The sequence below is a fragment of the Aphelocoma coerulescens genome, chromosome 15, assembly GCF_041296385.1.
Source record: "Aphelocoma coerulescens isolate FSJ_1873_10779 chromosome 15, UR_Acoe_1.0, whole genome shotgun sequence".
Taxonomy (NCBI): domain Eukaryota; kingdom Metazoa; phylum Chordata; class Aves; order Passeriformes; family Corvidae; genus Aphelocoma; species Aphelocoma coerulescens.
This window is the reverse complement of record NC_091029.1, coordinates 11,950,787-11,976,401: the sequence shown is the minus strand read 5'-3', so window position 1 is coordinate 11,976,401 and position 25,615 is coordinate 11,950,787. Positions and strand designations below refer to the sequence as shown.

At 57.4% G+C, this 25,615-nt stretch overlaps 3 protein-coding genes across 6 annotated transcripts; 2 read left to right on the top strand and 1 right to left on the bottom strand.

Annotated features, from left to right (window-relative positions):
• Positions 1-10,912: 10,912 nt before the first annotated feature.
• Positions 10,913-13,075, top strand: PLA2G3 (phospholipase A2 group III). Its single transcript, XM_069031258.1, has 7 exons — positions 10,913-11,303; positions 11,377-11,509; positions 11,587-11,721; positions 11,824-12,284; positions 12,395-12,524; positions 12,637-12,771; positions 12,934-13,075. Exons 1-7 carry the CDS (start codon positions 10,913-10,915, stop codon positions 13,073-13,075), a joined length of 1,527 nt encoding a protein of 508 aa, XP_068887359.1.
• Positions 13,076-13,084: 9 nt separating this feature from the next.
• On the bottom strand, positions 13,085-21,805 carry INPP5J (inositol polyphosphate-5-phosphatase J). 3 transcript variants are annotated; one of them, XM_069031257.1, is made up of 12 exons: positions 21,148-21,805; positions 20,188-20,298; positions 18,625-18,733; positions 17,911-18,027; positions 17,664-17,839; positions 16,989-17,100; positions 16,477-16,586; positions 16,013-16,202; positions 15,671-15,808; positions 15,227-15,319; positions 14,886-14,990; positions 13,085-13,537 (listed from the first exon to the last, which is right to left on the bottom strand). In XM_069031257.1, exons 1-12 carry the CDS (start codon positions 21,759-21,761, stop codon positions 13,445-13,447), a joined length of 1,968 nt encoding a protein of 655 aa, XP_068887358.1. In that variant the 5' UTR covers positions 21,762-21,805; the 3' UTR covers positions 13,085-13,444. The 3 variants fall into 3 exon arrangements, with proteins under 3 accessions (XP_068887358.1, XP_068887356.1, XP_068887357.1); XM_069031255.1 differs by lacking the exon at positions 13,085-13,537 and adding an exon at positions 13,673-14,754 and having other exon boundaries at positions 21,148-21,799; XM_069031256.1 differs by lacking the exons at positions 13,085-13,537; positions 15,227-15,319 and adding an exon at positions 13,673-14,754 and having other exon boundaries at positions 21,148-21,800.
• Positions 21,806-23,774: 1,969 nt separating this feature from the next.
• SELENOM (selenoprotein M) lies at positions 23,775-25,502 on the top strand. 2 transcript variants are annotated; one of them, XM_069030712.1, is made up of 5 exons: positions 23,775-23,978; positions 24,060-24,095; positions 24,175-24,209; positions 24,620-24,698; positions 24,788-25,502. In XM_069030712.1, the coding sequence occupies exons 1-5, from the start codon at positions 23,850-23,852 to the stop codon at positions 24,998-25,000; spliced, it is 492 nt and encodes a 163-aa protein (XP_068886813.1). In that variant the 5' UTR covers positions 23,775-23,849; the 3' UTR covers positions 25,001-25,502. The 2 variants fall into 2 exon arrangements, with proteins under 2 accessions (XP_068886813.1, XP_068886814.1); XM_069030713.1 differs by lacking the exon at positions 24,060-24,095 and having other exon boundaries at positions 23,776-23,978.
• The last annotated feature ends 113 nt before the right edge of the window (positions 25,503-25,615 follow it).

Sequence of the window (25,615 nt, the reverse complement as noted above, 5' to 3'; positions counted from 1 at the left end):
AAACGAGAGAGAGAAAGTCTGTCTCAGGGTTTCTATTCTTAAGTGTGCATCACAGAGGCGGTCACAACTTTAAGTGGCTTAAAGAATTGTCCATATTCAAACTGGCCAGCTGATAGGTTCTGTCAGGTCCCAGAGGAAGCTGTAAGCACCCCTTAGCAAGGACATCACTTCCGGGACTATGCTAGCTAACCTATGACAGTCATTAAAACGGCAGCTAGCATGCATCTTCCTCCTCACTGCTTAGCCCATAAGGGGTTAGGCCCCTGCTCTGCAGACAAGCAGTTAGCCAAACCCATTAGCTCACATTCCATTCCTTTATCATCCTATTCCACTCGGGTTTGTTTTTCAAGAGCAGTTAGCGTTAGGTATAGCATCTCCTATTCACTTATCATCATAGCCCCTTACCAGGGCCAGGCTTCTTGTCTTGCAAAAGCAGTTGTGGTCGAGCATAGCAGCCAACACCCAACTTTTATTAATCTATACTTTATATTAAAGCACTTGTGTTAAAGGAATTCTATGTTTCATATGTTAAAGGAGTCCTGTGTTTAAAGGAGTCCTGTGTATCAGTCCAAGTAAGTTCTCATGTGCCAACCACAAAAGTTTTGGTACAAAAGAAGAGGCTTCTGATTAACCAAATAAAAATGTAAACAAGCAACAAGAGCAGACATTGCTCTGCCTTCTTGGGGCAGGAAGTAAGAATGTTCCTCTGCTCTGTAAAGGACATCCTTCTCACCAAAATGAAGAGCTCTGGGATGCACCACGAGGCAATCAGTGCTCACCAAGCTCTGACAGCAGTCCAGTTTAGGTAGCTCAGCTCAGATGAGTGCTTGCACCACTTCAGTGCTCCCAAGAAGCATCTGGACCCCCACTTTCCTCTCAGGAAATGTCTATAGATCCCAAATGTCATCCTCATTAAAAAAAAAGAAAAAAAAAAGTGGTGCTCATGTTGAGCTACAGGGAATGGGAAGTTCTTAAGTTTCTGGAATAGCAATTCTTAAGCTTCTGGAATAGCAATTCTTAAGCTTCTGGAATAACAACTTGCATTTTATTTTGCATCCAAAACTACTGTAGAGTGCAAGCAGAGACAGAAGGCAAAGTGAATGTGGAGCTCCACAAACTGTACTCCATCCTGGGGAGACCTCTGTGGTGCTGTGCCCAGTCTTGGACTCCAGGTAAATACATAAAGATCATCACTGACGCACAGAAGTAAATCAAGTGCAGGCCACCAGGATTGCTGGAGCTGGGAGTAAGGGATGCATGAGGGGAGGGGGGAACTGGGTTTGTTCATTCTGGAGTATCAAAGGCTTTGGGGATCCCAGTTGCTGCCTTCAGCAGCGTCCACTGAATAAGAAGATGCCAAGGGGAGAGCACTGGGTCCTTAGAGGTGCATGGTGATAGGACAAGAGTTGATGGGCACATGATAGAACATAGGGAATTCCAGCTGGGTACATGAGAGAGAAAAACTACCATGAGATGGCTCAGGTACTGGAACAGGGCCCAGAGAGTCTGTGGGATCATCATCCCTGGAGACACTAGAAGCTCAGCTAGAGGAGGACCTGAGCAACTGGTCCTAATGGAATCTGGTTGGAGTGGGAGGCTGCTCTGAAGGTCCCTTCCCACCTGCATTGTTCTGTGATACACTGAGCAGCAGTGATAGCACAGACTTGGCAAGAAAACTTGCAATACATTTCAATGAAACCAAGTGGGTGACCACAGCCCTGCCCATGGCTGATACCGGATGAGAGGGACACCCCATCAGAAAGGGAGAGGAGGACAGAGGATTGGTGTGCTAGAAGGTAACTGATGACAAACCCAACCCACCCTCCAGATTTCTCATTGTATTCCACATCTTTGTGTGGGAGAAGAGGTTTGTTTAGGTCTGTTTGGAGGAAAACTTGCAGGAGTCTACTAGGTGCACAGAGCAGATGTCTTCTCTCCACCTCACCCTGAGCAGTTCTGGCAAAGTGCAGAAAGTCTGCCCATGGTCTCCAAGCTGCTGGGGGTGGGCTGTGGCATCCTCTCACTCCCTCCTTCCACAGCCCATCCTGCTTTTCCAACTGCTGGGCCGATGGAGGACATACTATGGGACAAGGCATTTGGTGAGGCAGTTGGAGAACAAAGGACAAACAGGAAGTGTATTGCTGGAGGGTTCAAAGCAGTGCCAGCAAGTGAGAAACCTGTGTGGAAAGAAAAACTGTCCAGCTTGCAGAGATTTGGGTGCACATAGGGACAGATTTGCTCATCTCTCTGCAACTCTGACAATCCACCAGGTAGGGTCTGTGTTTCCAGATAGCTTCTTCACATAATAAGGGAATTAGCTTGGAAGGGACCTCTGGAGGTCTTCTGCTGGCGCTGGGTGCCATTCCCTGGCACATGCAGAGCGCTGGTCACTACGGCTGCTGGGCTGCCACACAGGGACCACACCGACCCAAACCCAGCTGCCGCCAGGAGCTCCCGTATCCCGCCGGGACAGGGACGCAGCTCTTGTCCCCGGGCTCCCCGCCCAGTCCCTCGGCAGCGCCGACGACTGCAGGAGCCGCCCGGCCCGCAGGGGGCGCTGCACGACGGCACCGACATGCTCGAGAGGAGCCGTTCGGTTGCGTTCGGCTGCGTTCGGCTCCGTTCGGCTGCGTTCGGCTGCGTTCGGCTCCGTTCGGCTCCGTTCGGCTCCGTTCGGCTCCGTTCGGCTGGGCTGCGCTGGATTCAGCGGGATTGAGCTGCGTTCGGCTGGGCTCACCTCAGGGAGTAGCTCATCGCCAGTTCGTGGTCAGGATGGAGTCTTATCTCCTGAGCAGACTGGGAGGGAGTGTTATCCACTGGACAGACTGGGAGAGAGTGTTAACCTCTGGGCGGGTTGGCACAGGTGCCCTGGGTCTTTTCCCTTCTCCCGCAGCTCTGAGCACAACCCCTCGCCAGTGGGCCTCGGAGCCAGTTCTGGCAAGGGATTCCCTGCTGTGGCAGGGCCGGGAGTCCAGCTGTGCCCTCCATCCCTATGCTTCTCCTCCCTGTGCCAGATTGGCAAGTGAACTCCAAGTCTGAGAATCTTCATGTATGAGGTCACCTGGGGGGCTTCTGCCCTGTACAGAATTTGGCTGACCTGGTAAGGTTTCTTGTGGGACGCTCTGTCAGGAAGGAGTTACCACTTGCCGCCAGGACATGCCTGCAATGAAAGCAGAGCTCTCTCTGCCAGAGTTGTAGTTTGTGCCTCAGTCACCACCTCAGTCAGAGGACCTGATAGGTTACACCATCACTAACTGGAATGTGAGTGAAACAGGAATCAAATCTGCTCACAGCTTCTCTGGTGTTCCTGGAACAGAATTCAGGAAGCCCATGTCCCTGCATAACCCTTAAGTACATCTTCGCAGGTGCGTGGCAATGCTTGAGGGGTTCCTCCTGTGTTTTTATTTGTGCTTTCCAAGAAAAATGGTCAGTTCCACTTTGACCATTATGTGAATCCAAAATAAATTGGTGAAAATCAGCCCCTTCCTTGCCTGGAGCACCTCTGGCCAAAGGGCACAGGAAGGTAACTATCAGCCCCAATAATGCATTGTGAGGTAACTGTGCCTGTGGAGTGGCCACATGGTAAAGGCAGTCCCGAGGACTGAGAGCCTGTGAAGCTGTTCTGGCCCTACAAAACAACTGACATGGACACAAGGATGAATTAAAGCAACGTTGCAGGTGCTGTGAGTATCCAAAATAAATACATGCAGCTTCCTGACCAGCACTGCCCTTTCTTCAGGGATGTTCCAGTGGCAGATTTCTGGAAGAGCAGCTGCATTTGATAATTAACTTTGTGGTTTTCTAGGCCAGATTCACTCCCCAGCCCTGGCCTCCTGCTGCTCACAAAATGTGGGTGCTTCTGCAGAGTCACCATTCCTGATGGCTGTGCTGGACCAGGCATGGGCATGTTTTGTCTCAAACATTCTGACTTAGAACAGGAAAGATGTGATTGGAGGAGAGAGACCCATGCAGGTTGGGCAGTGTGTTCTTAGCCAATCTCCTTCTCCTCCCTGAGTTTAATGGTCAGTTCCCTCCTCCAGCTCACTTCCTGCAGGAGGGCTGAAATGGTAGGCTGTGCATGCATGAACAAAACAGCACAAAAAGTCAAGTTTACATAACATGCTTGTACCAGGTTAACTAGAAAAGAAAGTGGATTGGGCCCCCTCACTCTCTTTTCCCTCCCTTTCTTTTTCACTTTCTTTGTCTCACAGCCCCAGCTCTGGACCACGCACACGGCAAGACCAAGGTGCCTGATGATAATCTTTGTTCTCTCTCTCCCTCTTCTGTGTTTATTTCTCTCCTGGGAAAAGCACACTTATCATATTCCACCCCATACTCTGGACTGAACTTTGTTGTGCAAGTCGGGAGTTTATGGCTTGGAGTGTCTTGTGACTTGTTTTCTAGCACCTTTGAGTAGTGGTGTGTTGTGGGATGTTAGCCAGCACCTTGTGGAAGTGTATTACAAGAATTTACAGACTTGTTGGGCAACACCTTTTGAGTCTAAGCACTGGGCTGGTTGCCAGAATTATGGTGACTGTATAATGAAAGACAAGAGTTCCTGACACGTATCTGGTGGCTTTGCTCAACCTGATAAGAATTTATGCTGAACATCATTCCTGACCAGTGGGTCATAACAACAGCAGCACAGGCCCAGGCCACCATCTTTGGCCAGGGGACAAGGAAGCTCCTGAGTCCCAGTTTCCTTTGCAGAATCCCTTGTGTCAGCAGCATGCCATGTCTCCAGGACTCACTCCATGAATTGCTGCTCTGTGTAAATGCCCTGCTTTTTTACTGCTGAAAACCTTTAACAGCCTGGGACACAGCTGGCCTCATCCTGCTGCTGGCCAACATCTGCAGAGTCTCTGTAGTGTGACTGTTCCTGAGGCTTGCCCTCTGTAGAAATTGCTGGAATTTGTGAATCTGCCTTGTCTCTAGGTTGGACCTACAAATGAGAGCCAGGACAGCAATTCCGTTTCATTGGATGGAGCCTGGGGAAGCCCAGACTCAGTTGCACTAGACTCAGCTCCAGTGGGAAGCAGAAATTCACTGGGGCCCAAGGCCATGTGAAATTAGCTACTTCCTTTACCAAAACCAGGGAAACTGGCTTTATTGGGAGATGTGTGGAGTTCAAGGAGGAATCCTCAAGTTTTTAAGCTTGTCCTGCACTCATACTTCTTTGCTGAGCTGTATGGTGATGTGGACGTAGCATGGATGCTGCAGGCCAGGGTGCACAGGCTGCAGCCCTACCAGCCCCCATGGGTGCTCAGGGTGGAGCTGGCTGCACACTGGTCCCTGCTCTGCCACCTGGGAGTAATAACCACACATATGTTCTATGGCTTGTTTGCCTGACTCTGCAGTAAATGTTTCACCCAGCGCCACACACACTTCCTGCTGCGGGCACCCAAACTTTCCCGGCATTTGTCACAGGCAGAGCTCAGTCACATCTCTTGTACACAATGGGAAGGAAACCTGAAGCATGTGGGAATTTTTTCTCTTGTCAAGCTGCTTTGGTCCCTTCATCTCATTTCCAAAGAGATAATAATACCAGCCCACAGTTTTCCTTGGACATTGAAAGAAAAGAGACTGTGCTTTCCAGAAATACCTCAACCCCATGACCTTTCCTCTCCCCACAGCATGCCAGCCCACAGCTCCTGCCAAGCCCCCACACATGCTGGGAGGGGGTCCATGCTCTGAGCTGGTGCCCCTCCTTCCTGCTCTTGGTCAACCCGGCTCCTACTGACTCATCACTTACCTGACCTTCACCTGGAGTGCAGTGATATGCACCAATCAGGTACCACTCCTCCTTGCAGAGCTGCTTCCTCCTGGGTAGTTCCCATAATTTAAAGGGAAACCATTCACCAGGGCAATAAAACCAGGTGCTCCCAAGATCACAATGGCATGGAGAATTGCTATGGGGCTAAGGGAAAACAGAAAATGGCAGGAACTTCCTCCTACCATCAGTATCCTCTTACAAGAAATCTCTGTGCCTTGTGGTGGTTTTGGGGGTGGTTTTCTTTGTGTTCCTTATGTATTGGGGCTTTCTGTATTTTCCTATAGGCAAGTCTGGTTATTTACTGCTGGAAGCAAGGCACACCTCCTTGCTGAGGGTGGAGGTTGTCTAGTCCCTGGCTCAAGCAGGGTCACCCCAACAAGGCTGCCCAGGGCCATCAGGGTGCTCTTTGACTCTTGGAAAAGACCTTGAGGAGGCTGCAGCTCTGGCTGAGAACCTGGAGCAGGAGACTGCTCCTGTGAGCTGCAGGACCTGCAGATGTGCAGACTGACCATCCCCATCTACAGCCCAGACTTACACTGAAAATAGCTGATGGAGCTAGCTTTGCTTCTGCAATGAGAATCTGGCAAGAGAGAAGAAAATTCTGCCTCTGTACTCCCTTCCCCTAAAAATATGTATTAGACAATATATCCTAGAGGGATGGCTCTTTCCTTGAAGGACTCCGGGCAGATGCTACATGATGACAACCAGCACAGCCTTCTCAGGGCCTGGGGCCAGGCACGTGGGCTGTCCTTGCCCAGGGTGGCCTGAGCACCCATGGGCACCAGTGCTACCCCAGCCTGAACCACTGCTCTCCCTAGAGCCAGGACTGCAGAGTGCAGGTGAGTTAAGCCCACCACCCTGGCCTCTGGCCCCACAGGATAGCCAGGGAGCAAGCAAATGCTACAAAAGCAGCAGAAAGAGCCTGACTCCCACCACATCCAGTGCCATTATCTCCATCAGGCTGATGGAAAGCCTGAGCAGCCTGATGCAGCAGACTGCTGTGTGATGATGGTGCCCACGCAAGTGTGACAGGGTGGCACTGGCGTGGGGTCTTGATGCCAAAGGATGGGATCCAGGTGGGACAAAGATATCACATGGAGCCACAGCTTGACCCAGCTCTCCTCGAGAGACAGGTGGTGGCTGTGTTGGCTGCCCACCTGGGGAGTACCAACCCACCAGCATGGGGTTGAGGGACTTATGGGTGCATGCTAGAGTCCAAAGGAGCCTTCAAGGGTCTCCCCCGGGTCTGCAAGGTGCTTGAACTGATAATCTCAACTCAGGCCTGAAATAACTGCACAATTCCTTTGCTCATTCCAACTTGATTTTTGTCTTCCAACCTTCACAAAGACTTTTTCTCTCATGAAGTTGTTTCCCTGTTCTGCCTTTCATGTCCAGAGCCATGGATCCCCTGGATGCTCTATTGCACAGGATGGACACATGTTCATCCTTCCTTCCACAAAGTCTTAAGTTCCAACTTAGAGTAGTAAAATGCAGAGAGGCTTATATCCAGTGCTGCAGCAATTCATCTTCCAGAGGGAAAGTGTGTATCCCCTCCAAGGGTGCCTGTCCCCAGAGGACACAAGCAGGGCATGGCCAGCAGCATGAATGGTACACACACAGTGGGAAGCCAGTGCTGCCGGCTGGCTGGGGTGAAGGGCAGGGCTGGACATGGGGACACCTGGGGGTGTGTCAGCACTGATACAGGTCTGTCAGCCACTCACACAGTCTGGTCATTCAGCCCCTGCCTGCAGGATGTCTTCATAGGATGCATCACCCCAATGCACATGCTGGCCTGGGGAGTGCAAAAGGAGAAGAAATGAGCCCTGCCATGACTCAAAGTTCAGGGCAGATAAAGTCTGATCTCTCCTCTCCTTCAGCCCAAGTAAGCCTAGCTCCACTCCTAACCAGCTCAGCAGCCTTCACCAGCTTCACTCCAGTATGGGATCTTTCTTGTACTGGGGAGCCCCAAATGGAACATGGCATACAGAGAAGGGGGGAAAAAATTGCTTCACCAGCTTCACCATCCCATTCCTGTACTCCTGCTGACCCAGGCCCACCCACTGCCCACCCTCGCTGCATTGACCATGAATGCTGGCATCTCCACCACAGCTCAGTGCTCCCCCACTGCGGGCTCAGCCCCTGAGTCCTTGGCAGCTTAGCCCCGCACTGGCCTTGTCTGTGGCCTTGAGCCACGTCAGCAGAGCTGGGTGCAGGGCTGGCAGTGCTGCCTGTAGGGATGGGTAGCCCAGGGCTCAGCCCCACGTCCTCACTGTCCAGCCAGCCACCAGCCTTGTGCCAGCAGCTGACAGCAGGGCAGTAGCTGCGTGGTTACACAGTGGGTAGCTCTGCTGCAGAGCCAGCCCTGTAACCCACTGGCTGCTTGGGCAGTGAAGGCCAAAGCATTGAGCATCCCTCCTTATCCCCTGTTATCATCCAGACAAACCCAAACTGGGTTTTGTGTCCCTGACACAGTTATACACTTGTCAGCCAAGGCTGTCCTTTGCTGCCCCATGGATCCCTCCCTGTGGGGCCCCATGGGGCTGCCAACACAGCCCAGGCACAGGGCAGCCCCAGGGTGCTGGGCATGAGGGGGCACAACACATGCACAGGGCAGCCCCAGGGGCACTGAGACAGGAATGCAGCACAGTGTGGCAGAGCCCATGGTAGAAGGGCTCTGTGGATCCCTATGGGGGTGGTGGAAAGCTGGTTCTCCCAGGTCTGGGGTACTCCTGAGCAGAGCCCTTCCCCAGCCTTGGTATGCCAGTTCCCATCCTGCCAGCCCTCATCCAGCTTCATGAATACAGCTCCCAGGACAGGGGAGACCTTTGTGACACCTGGGGTGATGTTATTGGTGGCTCACAGCCGCCCTATCACAGCCACAGGGTGGACTCTGCCCTGTCTGCGGTGCATTGCTGTCAGGGAAATCCTGATAAGGTGAGATAAACCTACACTGCCAAGCCCCATCCATCAGCCCCCAATGTCTCTGGGTTAGGGCTCCACAGACCACCTCCCCTGAACCCCAGCAGGGCAGAGCATCAGCCTGGACACAAACACGACTCCAGACTAGCCCTGGAAGAAAGAGCCACACAGAGGGAACCATGGTTTCCTTCCTTCCTTCCTTCCTTCCTTCCTTCCTTCCTTCCTTCCTTCCTTCCTTCCTTCCTTCCTTCCTTCCTTCCTTCCTTCCTTCCTTCCTTCCTTCCTTCCTTCCTTCCTTCCTTCCTTCCTTCCTTCCTTCCTTCCTCCCTTCCTCCCTTCCTCCCTTCCTCCCTTCCTCCCTTCCTCCCTTCCGAATTCATTCCTTCCTTCCTTCCTCCCTTCCTCCCTTCCTTCCTTCCGAATTCCTTCCTTCCTTCCGAATTCCTTCCTTCCTTCCGAATTCCTTCCTTCCGAATTCCTTCCTTCCTTCCGAATTCCTTCCGAATTCCTTCCTTCCTTCCGAATTCCTTCCTTCCTGTAGATACAAAAATGCTGCTAGCGAGGATTTTCTTGTTATTTTCTAAGTCCGTGAGAGACTTTTCTCTCTCACAGAAGAGGTAGCAGGGAATGTAAACAACCCAGACACCTGCAACCTTGAAAAGTCTTGTTTATGGTCTAGTAGAAAAATATTTTGACAATGGATGTTTTAGGATTTTAGCCAATCACCCCCAAGGGGTGGCTGGCCCTTTGTCCAATTAGGCTATGAAGAAAAAAGTCTATAAAAGAGTTTGTAAAATAATTAAATAAATCAATCTTGCTGCACAACTCCTGCCTGCTGGATCTTCTCCTCCTCCTCCTCCCTATGGCTGCGGGACACGGTGCTATACCGTAGGAACCAGGCCTGCGGTAATACCTTCCTTCTTCCCTCTGAACTTCAGTGGGCCAATTCTCCAGAGCAGGGCCAGCATCCTTTTGGGATGCAGCAGTGATGCACAGGATTACCAGACCCACTGGCCGCCCTAAGCAATGCTTCCCTGGGGCGCTGGGGCCCTGGGATAGGTGGGGAGTGAGCTCTGCCCCACAGCCCAGCTACCCTCCCAGGGTATTTCCAGGGTAGAGAGATCCTGATTCCCATGGGGATATTGTACCAGCATTAGTTGGGCCACCAGGTGGAAAGCAGCTCTGCAAGGATGGACCTTGGGATACTGCTGGGCACTGGCTAAGGCAGGAGCCAGGGATGTGGCTTCACGGCAGCCACCCAAGCTGCACCAGGCAAAGCTGGGCAGGGAGCACTAGGGGAGCCGTGCTGCTCCAGCTAGGATCACCTGGGCAATCACTCACCCAGACATGCTGGGGTGAGTCCAGCAAAGAGCCGTGATGGTGGTGGAGTGACTGGAGCACCTGTACTGTGTAGAGTGTCTGCAGGAGCAGGGTCTGCTGAGGCTGGAGCAGAGGAATTTTGGGGGATCCTGTTAATACACAGGCAGGGAGGCTGCAAAGAGACAAGAGTTTGTCTCTTCCCACTGATGTTCGGTACTGCAACAAAGTGCAATGAGCACAAACTCGGACATGGGAGGTTCCTTTGAACGTCAGGAAACACCTTTGTACTGTGAAGGTCAGGCAGTAGTAGGACTTGCACTGGGAGGCTGTGGAGGCTCCATCCTCAGGGAAACTCAGCCCTCGAACAGGTGTGGTCCTGGGCCATAGGTTGCTTCGGCAGGGGCTGGACAGGACAGTGCTGTGTGTCCTGACTGCACGCAGTGCACACTTGAGCAGGGACACGGCTACAGCCTCTGCGGGACACACACATGGTTGGGCATGCACGGCACATGGGCATACGCTCACACACGTGTGTACACGTGTGCTCAAGGTAAGTGTGCAGGCACCTGTGCATACCTGCACACACACCTGTACCCAGAGCCGTGCACGTGAGAACACACTCATGGGTGCCCAGGGAGAGAGCGCGTGGGGTGGGGATGCGTGTAGCAGGGGGTGCCCGGGGTGGGGGGGGAGGAGTGGAAGTGCCAGGGCTGGGGACTCCGGCCGCACCCCGCCACTCTCCCCCGCGGTGGGGCGGGGCCTGCGCGGCGCGGGCCAATCAGCGCTGGGTCCGCCGCCTGGCGCGGGGTTAAAGCTGGGGGGGGGGAGGGGGGGGAGGGAGCGGCGCGCGGGATGTGGGTGCGCGCGGCGCTGGCGCGCGCGGCGCTGGCTTGCGCGGCGATGTGCGCATGCGCGCGCGCTTGGCCCGGCGGGGCTGTGTGTGCGCGGGAGATGGCGGGGGCGGGCGGCGCGTGGTACGTGGCATTCCTGAGTGCCGGCACCGGGCCCGCGCTGGTCGAGAGCGTCTGGGCCGCCCCCGGCCGCCTCCACGCCTGCCGGGTCCGCCGCGATCCGCGCCTCGCCCGCGCCTTCCGCGCCGCCTGCGCGCACCGCCCGCCCGCCGCGCACGGGGCCGCGCTGCGCCGGGCCCTGTCCGTCCTGTGGCGGCGCCGCGCCGCCTGCACCGACCCCGTGACGCCGGGACCGCAACGCCGCCGCCGCCGGGGCTGGACGCTGCCAGGCACGCTGTGGTGCGGCGCGGGGGACTCCGCGGGGAACTGGAGCGAGCTGGGTACGGAGAGGCGGGGGGCGGCGGTGGCACCCGGTCTCCCTCCGCTGGGCCGCGCTCATCGGCACCTCCGCAGGGCTGTTCCGCGGCCCCGACCGGTGCTGTCGGGAGCACGACCAGTGTTGGGCGCAGATCACGGCGCTGCAGTTCAACTACGGCATCCGCAACTATCGCCTGCACACCGTTTCTCACTGCGATTGCGACGCCAGGTGGGCCCGGGGCCGGGGGCGTGGGGACAACGGGGGGCCTGGGGAGCCCCGCCCTCCTCACCGGTCCCTGCCTGCAGGTTCCGGCGGTGCCTGCTCGCCATCAACGACACCGTCTCCAACATCATCGGCGTCACATTCTTCAACCTTTTGGAGGTGCCCTGCTTTGTGCTGGAAGAGAGCGAGGAGTGCGTCCAGTGGCACTGGTGGGGCGGGTGAGTGCCCGGGTGCCCCAGCCCTGAGCGTGCCCTGCCCAGCTGCCTGCCCGGTCACGGCTTGGTTGGTGTGCAGGACCTCACGGTACATGGTGTCCCCAGGTGTGAGCGTTATGGTGTAGTGCCTCTGGCCAGGATGGTGCAGCAGAGTCAGTACCACCCCAGCCTGCCGGCAGAGGAGAGGGGCAGCCTCACTGTGCAGCCCCCAGACAAGGGAAGGAATTTCCCTAGAACTGGGCGTAAGCAGCTTCAACAGCAACTGAGGGTGAAGCTTGGGCGCCGCCAGGCATGGAGACCTAAGACAGCCCAGCAGCTGCAGGGCCCAGGTACCCCTGCATCGGCCAGGAATAAGGCTGAGCTTACAACCGGGCACCCAGCAGAGCAGTGGGGGCTAGAGCCTGGCCCCACAACAGCATTGACCGTGTCAGGACAGGATCTGGTTGGAGCAGAGCAAAGGGCTGGAATCTCAGCACACCCGTGGTATGGCAGCATTGGACCTAGCCCAATCACAGCACAGTGTGGAGCCACACCCATACCTGCTGTGAAGGAGCGTAGGCAGCAGGGTGAGCTGGTACTGTGGGTGGCATGTGCACACCTCAGGAGGGGTGGCCCAAGGCCTCAGGCTGGTGGGGTCATGTGCTTGGGGTGCCTCTTACCTCCCCACTCTCCTCAGGCCCAGGCAGGGGGTGCAGGTGCAACAAGCACCTGGGTAAGTGTGAGCACCAGATCGCACCCCACGAGGTGAGGTACCAGCTGCACAACGTGGACAGCCGGACACTCCTCCACTGCAACTGCACACGCAGGTGAGTCCAGGAGTAAGAGGGCGCTGTGTGCATACACACAGTTGGGGATTAGAGGAGGTGGCATGCCTGCCCTGCCCAGCACCTGCTGACACCTGCCCTCCTGTGCCTGCAGGCTGGCACGGTGCCTCCACAGGGTGAGGGAGTGCAGTGACATGGACGTGGCTGTCCTGGCTGACCACATCACCATGGACTGCTTTGTTCTGGAGCTGCTTGCTGCCTGCAGCCCAGGCAGGGAGTCACAGCACAGGTAGGTGGGGAGGTCAAGAGGCCAGGGCCTGCGTGGGGCAGGAAACAGCAGTACACACAATGGCCCTTGCTCTGCCATGCCACAAGCAGGGTGCAAGGCAGGGGCAGTGGATGTTGGTGCTGCAGGGTTACACTGATGCTCACAGCTTTGCTTCTTTGACAGCTGTACCACAGTGACCAGGGCTGTACTTGTACCTGCACGACAGCTCAAAAAGACTCTAAGAGGCTGGGGCCCTCTGCCTGTGAGCTCCAAGGCCAAGCATCCACACTGGAAGACACAAGCCAAGGGAGGCACCTTCTTGTGAGCAGTGCCAGCATCTGGTCATAGAGCACACACCAGGTACTTGGCCCCACACAGTGCCTCGATGATGCCCAAGCAGCACTGCCTTGGGAAGGAAAGGGAGGAAGATATGCTATGCTGCAGCCTGGAGCTGCTTGGGATCTGGTCCCCGAGTCAAAGGATGGCACTGAGCCTGTCTGCTGGCATGACTGCACAGAGCTGAGGACCACAGCCAGAGTAGGCAGAGAGCCTGAGAAGCCTCTCAAGGAACTGTGGCTGCCATCCATGAGCATCAAAAGCAAGGGGAAAGAAATAGGAGGGCTCAGGAATGGGGAAACCCATTGTCCTTCCTTGGTGTGCTCTGGGGCAGGGGGGATGGCAGGGTCCCCCACTCCTAGACTGGTAACCCTTCAACTGGGGGGCCTGAGCAGTAAGGTGTGACATTGACCTTCTTGCACAGGCAAAGTAGGAGGGCTGGGGTCAGTACCTGCATGCAGCAGAAGAAATAAAGGGTGGTCAGAGCATGACGTATGGTGCAAGGGCTGACCCTGCTGGCCCCCTCTTCATGCTGTGGCCCCCACCCCAGGGCTGATCCTGCCCCCAGCAGTGAGCACAGTGCAGCTGGAGTGGGCAGGATCATTTATTTTGTCACTTGCACTATGTTCAGGCTGAGGCACAGTGGTAGAGCAGGGAAGGAGCAAGCTTTGATCTCCAGGGTACCCTGTGCTGGTCCTCACTCTGTGCCCATCGCCATTCCTGCCAGAGCCCTGCCCTCTTGTGCTACCTCAGGTGTGAGGCCAGCACTCCTCCCATGGGATAAGAGTCCTGCACTTGGAAGTTCATGAGGGGTTCCCCAAACCATATTAGACCAGCTTTGCCCACCCTCCCCTGAGTTGTCACCTCACAGCCCTGCCCAGGGCAGGAGCTTGGGCTGGGGGCAGCAGGGGGGGCCTCTACCTTCCAGGCACACAACAGGGGTGAGTAATCACTGCAATAAATAAGGGAGGGAGTGTCTCAGCAGGAAAGTGGCAGATGAAAGCACACAGCAAGCGCGCTATGGGGAGGAGGGAAGGAACCACTGCATCAGTGGCCCATGGCACAGCTATGTCTGTCCAGTTCCTGGGGGTTGTGCCCCTCCTTTGGGGAGGTGCCACAGCCTGGAAGGCTGGTGGGACTCATTTTCCGGCAGGGATAATAGCCCTGGTCTGCGCTCTCCCACCGCCGGCCCAGGGCCTGGTCAATCATTTCCAGGCGCAGTGCAGGCAGCAGGCCTAGGTTCCGGGGGTCAGCCCTGGCCAGGGGGCTGTCAGCAGCGACACGCCGAAGGCCACCTTGCTCCTCCACAGTCTGGTAGAAAGAGCTACCCTCCAGGCTCTCAGCTGCCTGTCCCAGCTCCTTGCCTTTGACTCCATGGTACCCCAGCTCTTCCTGTGGCAGATGGATTGTAGGGATATTCCTGGGGAGGCTGCGACGGCTCTGGGGTGAGGGACTGCGGCTTGTACCCCTGTCCCGGCTTGATGGCCGCAGGATGAGGCCCTGGAACTTGGCCAGGCTGGGGCTTCGGCTCCGATGCCGTTTCATCTTGCCCGGGCTGGGGCTGCGGGATTTGGGGGCCAGGAGGACAAGTGTACTGTCATCCTCTTCTGAGCTGCTGCCTGAGCTGTCCGTGGAGCTGCTGCCCTCCTCTGACCTGGGTAGGGAGATCTGCACCCCTGCATCAGCACTGCTGGCTGACACTCACAGGGGATTGTTGGGTACCACAGCAACTGACCGCCCCCATCCAGAGACTCCCCCACGCCCATTCCCCATCCCCCTCACCTCTTGCCTGTGCTTACCTGGAAGGGCTCAGTCACACCAGCTATGCTACTGGAGGTGTTGCTGTAGTATCCAAGAATGTACTCGCCATTCCCCTTAGGCAGTGCTTCTTCAGAGAACATCACCTGCAGCCCAGAGACACCTGATGGGCACCAAGGTTGGCACAGAGGTGCTCCCCACCCAACTCCAGCCCCAGCCAAAAGCACAAATCTCTGCTGCCAACACCATGAGCCTGCCTGAGGCTCAGCACGAAGCAGTAACGAGGTGTCTGCCTCCCCCATCCAGGGGCACGAAGGGACTGTTGCCCCCCACACCGTGGGGCAGAAGTGCCAGCAAGACAGCAGGCCTGGCACCAGCTCACCTGTGCACACAGCTGCTTCTCCAGGCAGCGTTCCCCATCATCACTCCTGGCCCAGACATACGACACATAGTCTTTAGGGTGCCGAAAGCCCACCTGTGCACATACGTAGGCGAACACAGGTGAGTGGGGCAATGTGAGCCCCACTCGGCACCATCACCCTTCACTCTCCTCTTGCTCAGCCCCCTCTGCCTCACACAGGGTGACCCAGAGCTGCCTTGCACCCTCCCACGTGTGCCCTGAGGCCCTGTGGGGCCCACAGAGCAGGAGGAAGAGGGAACTGCTAGACCTGAGCCTCCTGAAGCAGGACCACGTCATGATGCCAAGGGGAGGGCACAGCTCCATGCCCTCACCATGTTCGCTGGTGGGGGGTAGCTCAGAAGGGACCCCACAGTGCTGTGCAGTGCTCCCCACTCCCTCCAGCCCCAGCAGCCCCCAAGCCCCTACCCGGTAGAGTCCTATCCAGTCCCAGGAGCTCCGGTGGAAGCCAACAGCCATCTTGTACCTGACAACTGCTTGCTCAGGCCTGCTCCACTCGTCAGCCACATAAATCTCAACCTGGGGCTTGTCCACCTTGGAAGCAAACTGTCAGAGACAGGTACGTGGTGAGCAAGGGCATGGCAAAGAGCTGCCTCTGCTGCCCAGGGCTCCTGCGCATATACCCGCAGAAGCCCCCACTCAGGGGCAAGGCAGCTGAGCTTGCCAAACAGAAGTAAACCCCACACACACAAGGCTGGGCCAGCCCTGCAGGTCCTGCCTGTGTTCCCAGCAGTCCTGGACAGTGCTCACCTGCACGGCGAAGATGGCAGCTACTGGCTTGTGGTCGCTGACGGTGTATTCCATGTGACTGCAGTAGCACAGCTGGCTCACTGACAGCACACCCTGGCTGGGCCGGTGCCCACCTGTGCCCCACCCCTTGCTGGGAGGTTTTATCTTCCACAGGATGCGGTCAGTCCAAGCAGGTTTTCGCTTCTTGGCACTGCAGGGCACAGAGAGGCATCTCTTGCCGGGCAGTGGGCTCTGACCCAAACTGCCTCCCCCGGCACTACACCACATGTGGGCAGGGGATGCAGCTCATCTTGGCACTCCACTCAGCACAGCTGCAGGGACAGACCTGCACTGGCACCAGCATTGCCATCACATCCCAGTCCAGCCTGTGCCCTCACCCATCCACACCAGCACCCACCCTGGCTCTGAGTCCCACTGCTCCTGCATCTCTCAGCCCCACCTCATGCCCAGCTCTCCTCTCCTACCTGCTGTCGTACTTGTTGGTGCCCACATCAAACTTGAAAGTGGGTGGGAAGTTCAGGGGTCCCTCCTGGAAGCCTCTGAGAACAGGCCAGGTGCTTTTGGCAATGTTCAGCTGTGGGGAAGAGAGCACATCAAGGAGCACAGTAGCCCCCATAGCTAGACCCCTCTGCAAAGCCCACCAAGATCTCTCCACCCTCACACACTGACATCCCTATCCCGTTCCTGCCAGCTCCCACAGCTCTCAGGGTTTGTCCGTCTATGCCAGCAGCTAGTCTGTAGACTCAATGCCTCAGCTCTTCCTCACTCACTGATGAGGGAAGTGTGCCCAGTTCCATCCAGACTGACCTGAGACTCTGCTGCCCCTTCCTCTCCCCAGAGACATGAGAGCCTGGGCCCTTCATGTCCTATGGGCTGCAAGAGGACATGCCCTGTCCCACAGCTGCATGGGCAGTTTTGGGGAGAGTCAATCACTGCTTGGGGTCCAGTGTAGGCTGCCAGCATGCCTGTCCCTCACCTGATCCTTCTCCCAGAGCTGGCTCAGGACATTGCTGTCAATGGCATACTTCACAAAGCAGATGTCCAGGCTCTCGATGCGGAAATTGAGGTCCCCAAACCAGAACACGAGGCTGTGGATGGGAGCGAGGGCAACAGGCTGAAAGGGCTGAGGCTGCCAGAGCCAGCACAGCAGGGGTAAGATGTCCCCAGCCTAGGGGCAGCCTTATCCCACAGCACAGATGCTCTTGGGAACACTGGCACAGGTCAGTGCTCAGCTGGCAGCCTGGCCAGCTGCCAGGATTCTGCAGGTAGGACCAAGCATCATTAGCCAAATGGGCCAGACTTCCCCAAGCTGAAACTGAGGGTGAAAATGTCCACAGTGAGGCACCCATTGGATTCAGACAGCACAGCCAGGATACCAGGACAGAGCTGTGAGCTCTGCCTCACTAGTCCCAAACCCCAACAGTGCTAGTAAGGCTTGAGCTGTACCAGCCCTGAATGTGATGAGACCAAGACCCCTCTAAACACCTATCCCACCACACTGAGTCCATGCTGGGCCAGCTCTGCATGCAAGACCTGATCTCCAGGCTGTGCTGGGATGCAGGGGACAGACCCCAGACCCTACATGGATGTGGTCAAGGACTGGGGCTGGCACTAGAGCCCAGACTGGGGAGGAAAGTGGTGGGGTACGCACTCATGGTCCAGGATGCCGTTGGCCACAGGCCCCTCAAACTGCTGCATGTGCAGTATGGTGGCAAAATCCTCCTTGCGCTGCTCTGCCTTCTCCAGGTGTGCTGGCAGGTGGCAATTCAGGAAGCAGACCATGTGGCCGAAGATGGAGAGACGAACGCTCACCCCACCCTTGTTGCCCTGCACCAAGAGAATCCCATGACTCCTTGGGAAGCCAACCCCTTGCCATCTCCCCCCAGGGCCACACTCACCCAGTATCCCCCCAGCCCTGTCCTGGTGCAGTCTGTCTGGATGTCCTGCAGGAAGGGCAGGTGGTAGTACTTGGCAAACACCAGCAGGATCACACCTTGCATCCGCACTGTGCTGACCTGGAATGGGAGCAAGGGCTGGAGGTAGGATGGTAGAGAGCCTAGGGACAGCAGGACAACTTCCCCCACTCCAGGCCATGGGGCAGCACCTCCACCCTTCGTGTGCCTCCCCATCCCACAGGTGACTAACAGCACATTTGGTTCAGAGATCTGTACATACCCTCCTGAACACTGACAGCCAAACCTGAGCCTCAGTGATACTGGGCTTACATATGCTCTGAGGCAAATGCCTTGGGGAGATGAACCTGACTGGGGAAGCTGAGCCTGCTCGGAGCCTTGCAGGCTACTGCCAGCAGCACAGGCCGGTTCCCACATCCACCTCCTCACCGTAGTTCAATGTAGTCAGCAACAAAGTCACCTCAAAGCACCAGAGGGGAAGCATAAGCACAGGAAAGGGAGCAGAGTGACACAAGCCAAACAACTCACTGGGTGAGATGCAGCAGCGGTCCCTGCTGCTTGGATGGCTGTAGGCTGTCTCTCCAGCCAGCTCTCCCACCGCACCTCCCTCCATCCTGCAGTCCAGCTCTCTGTCTCTGTGTCCCACCTGCCTGGCAGGCAGAGAGAACACCAGCTGCCAGCTCCTTTGGGACTCCTTACCAGGATGAAGTGGAAGGGGCTGAGCACATCCATGAAGAGTTCGCTCCACTGATCTGTGAAGAGGGCATCCTTCAAGCGCTTGTTTATCTTGGAGTTCACCTCCTGCAGCCTGAGAGGAAACGTACAGGTCCTTCAGCCACACCAGGAAAGCATCTGTGTCCCAGTTAGTGAGAACTCAGGAGAGGTGCCAAAGCACAATGCTGGGCAGCAGGACAGGGTGGGAAGGGCAGTTCAAGGGAAGACACTGATTTTAGAGCACAAACCAGCCATGTCTTTGCTCCAGTGATTCTGGGCCATGTGCTGGCAGGAGGCACAAGTGGCCCTGAATCCAGGAGGCCTTGGCCCTTTCTAAAGCAGAAGCAGTTAAGCTGCACAGGGTTGAGCAGAAGCCTGAAGCCCATCTCAAGGTGCAAGAGGGGCTTATGGGGCCTTTCAGTCAAATTAGTCTCTACAGAACCAAGTGTCCAGATGTATTTGAGCAACGCAGCTCGGAGCAGCAGCAACCAGAAAGTTAATAGTGCTTCTCCCAGCTCAGCAATTAATGAAGAGAGGGAAAAACATCCATAGAGAACAGCACCATCAGGAAATGTCTTGCCCAAAAATATCGAGTACTTGGAGCACAAAGACACAGGTCCAAGGAAGGACGCAGCCAGGCAGAAATGCCAGGAAGTGAGGAGTAAGCAGGACACCTTGCCCGGGCCGGAACATGGTCCCAGCAGGTCCCTCACTGTCAGCTACACCCCTCACCCTATCCATGCAGCTCAGGTTGACCTTTGCAGCCCACACAAACTCATTCCACTGGCCTGCAAGGCTGAGGGAACTGGGAGGCTGGCTCCAACACAGCATCATAGCCTTGGCAGCCTCAGCCCTTACACCACTATGGTCCTGTGTCTGGGAGCTCTGGGGCAGTCCTGGAGGCAGATCCAGCTCTTCCACCTCACACCTATAGGCAGAGGCTGCTTCCTGCTCCCTGTGCAAGGACCACACATCCCTGGCCTTAGCAGGAATTCACATACCACTGCAGTCTTTGAGGGACAGACACCCTCACCTCACCAGCCTCACCACAGTGCTGTGGCACTGCCCTGCCAGCAGGTCTATGTACCAGGGGCATGGAGCCAATCCAGCCACGGGAGAACAGCAGATCTATGCCCTTGAGGCCTGCATGCCACATGCAAAAGCAGAGAGGAGAATGCTCCCAGAGGACTTGGCCAGGTGAGTCAATTGCCTTGACAGACCTGACCCAAGGACCACCACGGCTCACAGCAAGAGCAGGGCTCACGTGGCCCAGCATAGGCAGCCTCAGGCTTGATTAGGATTCAAGTCTAATCAGTACTCAAGGGTTTCAGTTTCTCTCAGCATTCCCATTTTACCAGGAGCTGATTCTCCATCACCTTTTCTGATATGCTATCATTTGTGATGCACACTCCTTCCTACTCCCCATGCCCCATGGGAGACTGACGCTTCCATTCCTTGTCTGCCAGAGCTCTGGGGATTCCCCAAAAAGGGGATTTGCCAGAGGGGGAGAGGGTAAGGAGAAGGGGGAGCCGCACCTCATTCTCTTACCCGATGGCGATCATGTCCACATCGTTTGTCTCGCCCGTGTTGAGGTGCAGCAGGGATGTCACATCATTTGGGGGCATGGCTGTACCTACGTTCCAGGTGACCACTGTGATGCTTGGGAGGACAAAGGAAGAACAGGCTAACATAGGGGCTTGGAGGGGTTCTCTGTACCCCTGTTCAGCCCCCAGCTCTGCCAAAGAAGCTTTTTGCTGGCAATAGAAGTAGCCAAGGCTGAAGCTTAGTCATGGCATATACACCAGGTCCTTAATTCCCATATGAGGGAGACAGGTCCTTGCCTCCAAGACCCCCCAAGATCTGCACCTGAAATTCTAGAAATCAGCACAAAGAGCCCTTGTCTCCATCACCACCAGCTAACACAGGCAGGCTGGCACAGCAGGCAGGCTGCGAGACAGGGTGTCTCTGGAAAACTGCTTCCCCCCCCCCTTCTCCAGGAAAGCTCAGGTTCCCGGGGAAAAGGACCCGGATCTCAGTTCCCAGCCCCTGCCAGCCACAAAGGCCAGGGCAGCACATGTGACAGCAGTGCTGCAGCCCCGCAGCGGTGTCCTTCACCAACGCAAAGCCACATCCGTCTCAACACATTAATGCCATTGCGCAACGAGCACCAGCAAAGGGCCCGCAGGCTCTTTTGATAGTGACAGGAGGAGCCTCAGACACAAGGGACACGTTTCAATAGGGAAGGAGAGCAGCGCCACGCTAGCCCCAGTGCTCGGGGACAGGGGGGGTAGGTGGCACCCACTCTACAGTCGATGTCTCTATCACGACATCCCCCACGAACGGTGGGTACCAGGCATCCTCCCCGCCAGGAGCATGCCTGCAGCCCCGCACGCCAACCCTGCTGAACCCACCACAGTGGGAAGAAGGGGGCACCTCCAGCGCACAGCGGGTGCTGCTCCCACGGCACTACGAGCCCCGTCCCCGCGAGCGCCCCGCAGCCCCACTCACCGGAACGCGCCGTCCTCCGGGGCCCGGTCCGGGCAGTCCGGCAGCGGATCGCAGACGTCGCCAGGGCCGAGCCGGCCGAGGGGCCCGGCGAGGACGGGTAGCTCGCCCGGCTCCGCTCGGGGGGTCAGGCCCGCCCGCCCGCCGGCGAGGAACTCGCTGGACACGGCCTTGGGCAGCGTGGGGGCGCGGGGCATGGCGGGGCCCGCCCAGGCCGCGATGTGGTCGCTGGACTCCGCCTTGGGCAGCATCTCCCGCCGCTCCGGCGAGCCCGGCGCGGGGAAGGCGGCTCGGCCGGGCGCTGCCGGGGACGGGGGGCCGCCCGGGATGGGGGGCAGCAGGGCCGGCAGCGGGAGCCCCTCCGGCGGGGTCCGGGCCGGGGGCCGCTCCTCGGTCCCTGCGCGCCGTGGGCAGCCGTGCCCGAAGGGGTCGCACGCGGCATCCGGTCGGGAGCTCCTACGGCCGCCCGGGACGCCGCTGCCGAGGAAAGGCGCCGCCGAAACCCCAGCATCGGGCGGGAGCCGAGCCGCGCTCCCGGGGCCGCGCGAGGGGCCGGGTCGGCACCCCGCGCCGGCGGCCGGGCCCCGGTCGGCGCTGCCGCGCCTGGCCGGGTCCATCGGCAAGAAGAGACCGGAGCGACCCCGACCCGGCCCCACGCACCTTGCGGCCCCACCCCGTGACGCAGCCACACAGTGACGTCAACACCTACCACCTGCGTGGCGCCTTAAAGGCGCAGGAGCGGCCCCGCCCCTCGCGCACCTGCCGCCCCGCCCAGCTCACGTGACCGCTCTTACCTCGCTCCCTCCCTCTGCCCCCGAAAGCCTTTCTTTGCGTGTGCGCATCTGTCCCTTCACACCTGTCCTTGCAACACCTGTCCTTGCAAGTGCACCACATTGACCATGAGCTCAGCGTCTCCTCAGAGCAAAGCAGGCGAATGACATCCTGGGCTGCGCTGGGGTGTTGTCAGCAGGTCACAGGAGGTCACGAAGGTGCCTGTGAGTGCTGTGTCCAGTGCAGAGCTCCCAAGAGCAAGTCCTGGAGACGTGGACATGCTGGAGGGAATACAGTGAAGGGCCCCAAGCAGGAATGGCTGGAGCATCTTTCATATAAGGATAAGCTGTGAGACCTGGGACTGTGCCTCCCAGAGCAGAGGAAGCTCAGGGGGATCTCATCCATGTAGATAAATATCTGAGGAAAAGTGTAGAGGACAGGGATTGGCTCTACTCAGCAGTGCCCAGTGGCAGGACCAGAGGCCACAGGCACAAACCAGAATGCAAGAGGGTCCCTCTGCATGTCAGGAAACACTTTCCCCTGGCCCAAGATGCTTAGGAAGGTATGCAATCTCCATCCTTGGATATTCCCAAAAACCACATGGAGACTGTCCTCGGCCCCTGGCTCTGGGTGACCCTGCCTGAACAGGTGATGGGACCAGAGACCCCAGATCTGCCTCCATCCTCAGTCAATCCAAGACCCCATGACCTGTGTATGGGATGTGCCTGTGCATGGGTGTTTGTGTGCAGCTGCAGTGGGGGGCAGGGGTTTGAGATGGGTGTGTGCAGGGGTACATGATGGTTTGCATGTGGATGTGCCTCAGATGAGTGTGTGCAGTGTGTGCATACAGCTGTGTGTACATGTAGATCAGCATGTGTCTGCACACCACTGCACATGTGACTGAGGTGCTGGTGTGTACTGGTGCACTGCTGTGTAGGCTAATATGTGCAGCTGTAGGCATGGCTGGGAGCAACTGGAAGGGGGGTAGCAGTGCGTCTGTACCCATGTGCTATTGTGAAAACTGCATATAGATGTATGCAGGACTGTGTGCACGCACCTGTGCATGTGTGTGTGTACAGCTGTGTATGCAAGAGGGTGTGTGAGTGTGCACAGCTGTGTGTGAATGCACACACTGACATGGGTGTCTCTGCGTGTTTTTGCGCTATGTCAGTGTCAGTGTGCCTACTGTGGATGTGTGCAGTGCAGGTGTCATGTGGGTGTGTGCGGTGCAGGTGTGTGAGATGGTGTTTGTGGTGTTGGGGTGTGTGGTGTTGTTGGTGTGCATGTTGATCTGTGCAAGTGGTGTGTGGTGTTGGGGTGTGTGTATTGGTGTGTGCTGTTGGCATGTATGTGTTGGCATGTGGTGTTGGGGTATGTATGTGTTGGCATGTGGTGTTGGGGTATGGGGGTTGTTGGTGGTGTGTGTTTTGTGTGTGTCAGTCTGTGCACACTGTGTGTGTTGCTGTGTGTATGTGTAGTTGTTGTGTGTGTGGTGTTGCACAATGGTCTGTGCACAATGTGTATGTTGGTGGTCTTGGTGTGTGGTGTTGTGTGTGTGTATTGGTGGTGTTGGCCTCTGTGTGTCGATCTGTGCACGGTGTTGTGTGTTGCTGTGTGCGGGCTGCTGTGGGTGGTGCTGTTGGTCTGTGTGGTGCAGGGTCTGTGCACGGTGTTGTGTGTTGCTGTGTGCGGGCTGCTGTGGGTGGTGCTGTTGGTCTGTGTGGTGCAGGGTCTGTGCACGGTGCGTGCTCGCGGAAGTTACGCGCCACTCACACGGTGCGTACGTGTGTGCGCATGTCCGTGTGTGCGAGCACGTGTGTGCGCATGTCTGTGCGCGCGTTTGTGCGTGCACGTGTTTGTGTGCGCGAGTCGCTGCTCATGCGCCGTGCCGTGCGCGTGCCCGCGCCGCGCCAGACGTGGCAGCGGCGGGAGCGATGCGGGCGTTGCCGTCGGGGCCGTGTCTGTGGCTGCTGCTGGTGGTGGCGCTGGCGGTGGGCGGCGGCTCGGAGCACCCCCGGCTCCGCAGGGCCGTGCTGCGGGACCTGACCCGCGGCAAGGTGGAGGTGAGCGCGGGCGGGGGCTGCGGGGCGCGCTGGGGGCCAACCGGTGCCCGCCGGGTGCCTGATGGGGTGTCCCCCCCGCAGACCTGCGGCGGGTGACGGCTGAACCGTCTCAGGGAGGTAGGTATCGGGGCCGGGCCGGGCTGGGGAGTCGGGGCTTCTCCGCGCTGAGCCGGGCCCGGCCGGCCACTCTCCGCAGGTGAAGGCGTTCGTCACCCAGGACATCCCGCTCTAGTACCCACCGGCGGCGGCTGCAGCGCTGGGGTCCCTGTGGGATGGGATGGGAGCGGGACAGGTTGTGAGGGAATGTAGTATGGGGGAGGACGGGCTGAGGGAGGATGGGGTTTGGTGGGGAGTGGAGGACGGGTCGTTGGGGGATGTGATGGAGGATGGAACGGTATTACATGGGGGACAGAATGGGATGGTATTCAGTGAAGGATGGGATGTGGGACAGAACAGATGGGGTGAGAGGGGGTGGGATATGAGAGAAGATGGGCTGGGATGGAGGATGGTACAGGACAGGCAGGAAGGAATGGGATGTGAAAGAGGATAGAAGGGGATGGGATGGGATGGGATGGGATGGGATGGGCATGGGGGTTGCATGGGCCTGACCAGTGCTGCCCACTCCTTGACACATTGCCCAGCCATAACCTGGAGATGAAACACCTGCCTGGTGCTGACCCTGAGCTTGTGCTTCTCAGCCACCGGTATGAGGAGCTAGAGGTGAGTGGGCAGTGCAGCACCTGCTGCTACAGGGCCTGGGGTGGTCAGTGCCCCACAGGTGCCAGGCTACAGCCCCTGTCTGGGTACAGAGAATTCCCCTGAGTGACATGACCCGGGAAGAGATCAACCAGCTGGTGCAGGAGTTGGGCTTCTACCGCAAGGAGACACCTGATGCCCCTGTGCCGGAGGAATTCCAGTTTGCCCCTGCCAAGCCTCTGCCAACACTGCTGCTCCCCCAAGCACCCACTGCTCATGGCAAGACCCCACCCAAACGTGACAAGGATGAACACCCAGACCTCTAGCAAGGAGTGCCACACTTGAGTCAGGGTCCTGCAGCCAGTCTCCAGTGTAGGGAATAAGGATGTTATGGCAGCTGGGGATGGTGTCATAGGGTGGCAAAGTTTTCCCCCCCCACTCTTGCTTGGTGCTGTGTAGCCTCTGCCCCGAGGATGCCCTAGGCAGATTCAGCCCCAAGCAGGGGCTTCCTGGGTACTTGTAGGCATTCCGAGGGGCCTGTGTGCTGGTTGATGCCCTCCCGTCCTCAAAGCCCATTATCCCTGGCCAGTCAGGAGGAGCAGCATTCCTTGCAGTCCTTTGCTGTGCCCAGAGGTTTAGCTGCTCCCAGCACTGGGCAGCAGTATCCCGCCTGCATGGGACAGGATGAAACCCTCAGCAGAAAGCGCCAGGTGCTAAGGGTAGATGTGCTGAGTCCCAAAGGTTGGAGAGCTGCTCCAGGAAGGGGGCTTTACCCTCCAGCAGGGTTATGTCATATCCAGCTCCTAGTAAAGCATTTATTTGCAGTCATCTGCACTGTGTCTGTTTTAAGAGAGGGCTCAGTGGGGTTCATCCCACACTGCTCTGTTCCGAGGGGAGCTGGGTGCATCGGAGCTTCTCACAGAGGCAGGAGGCAATGGCAT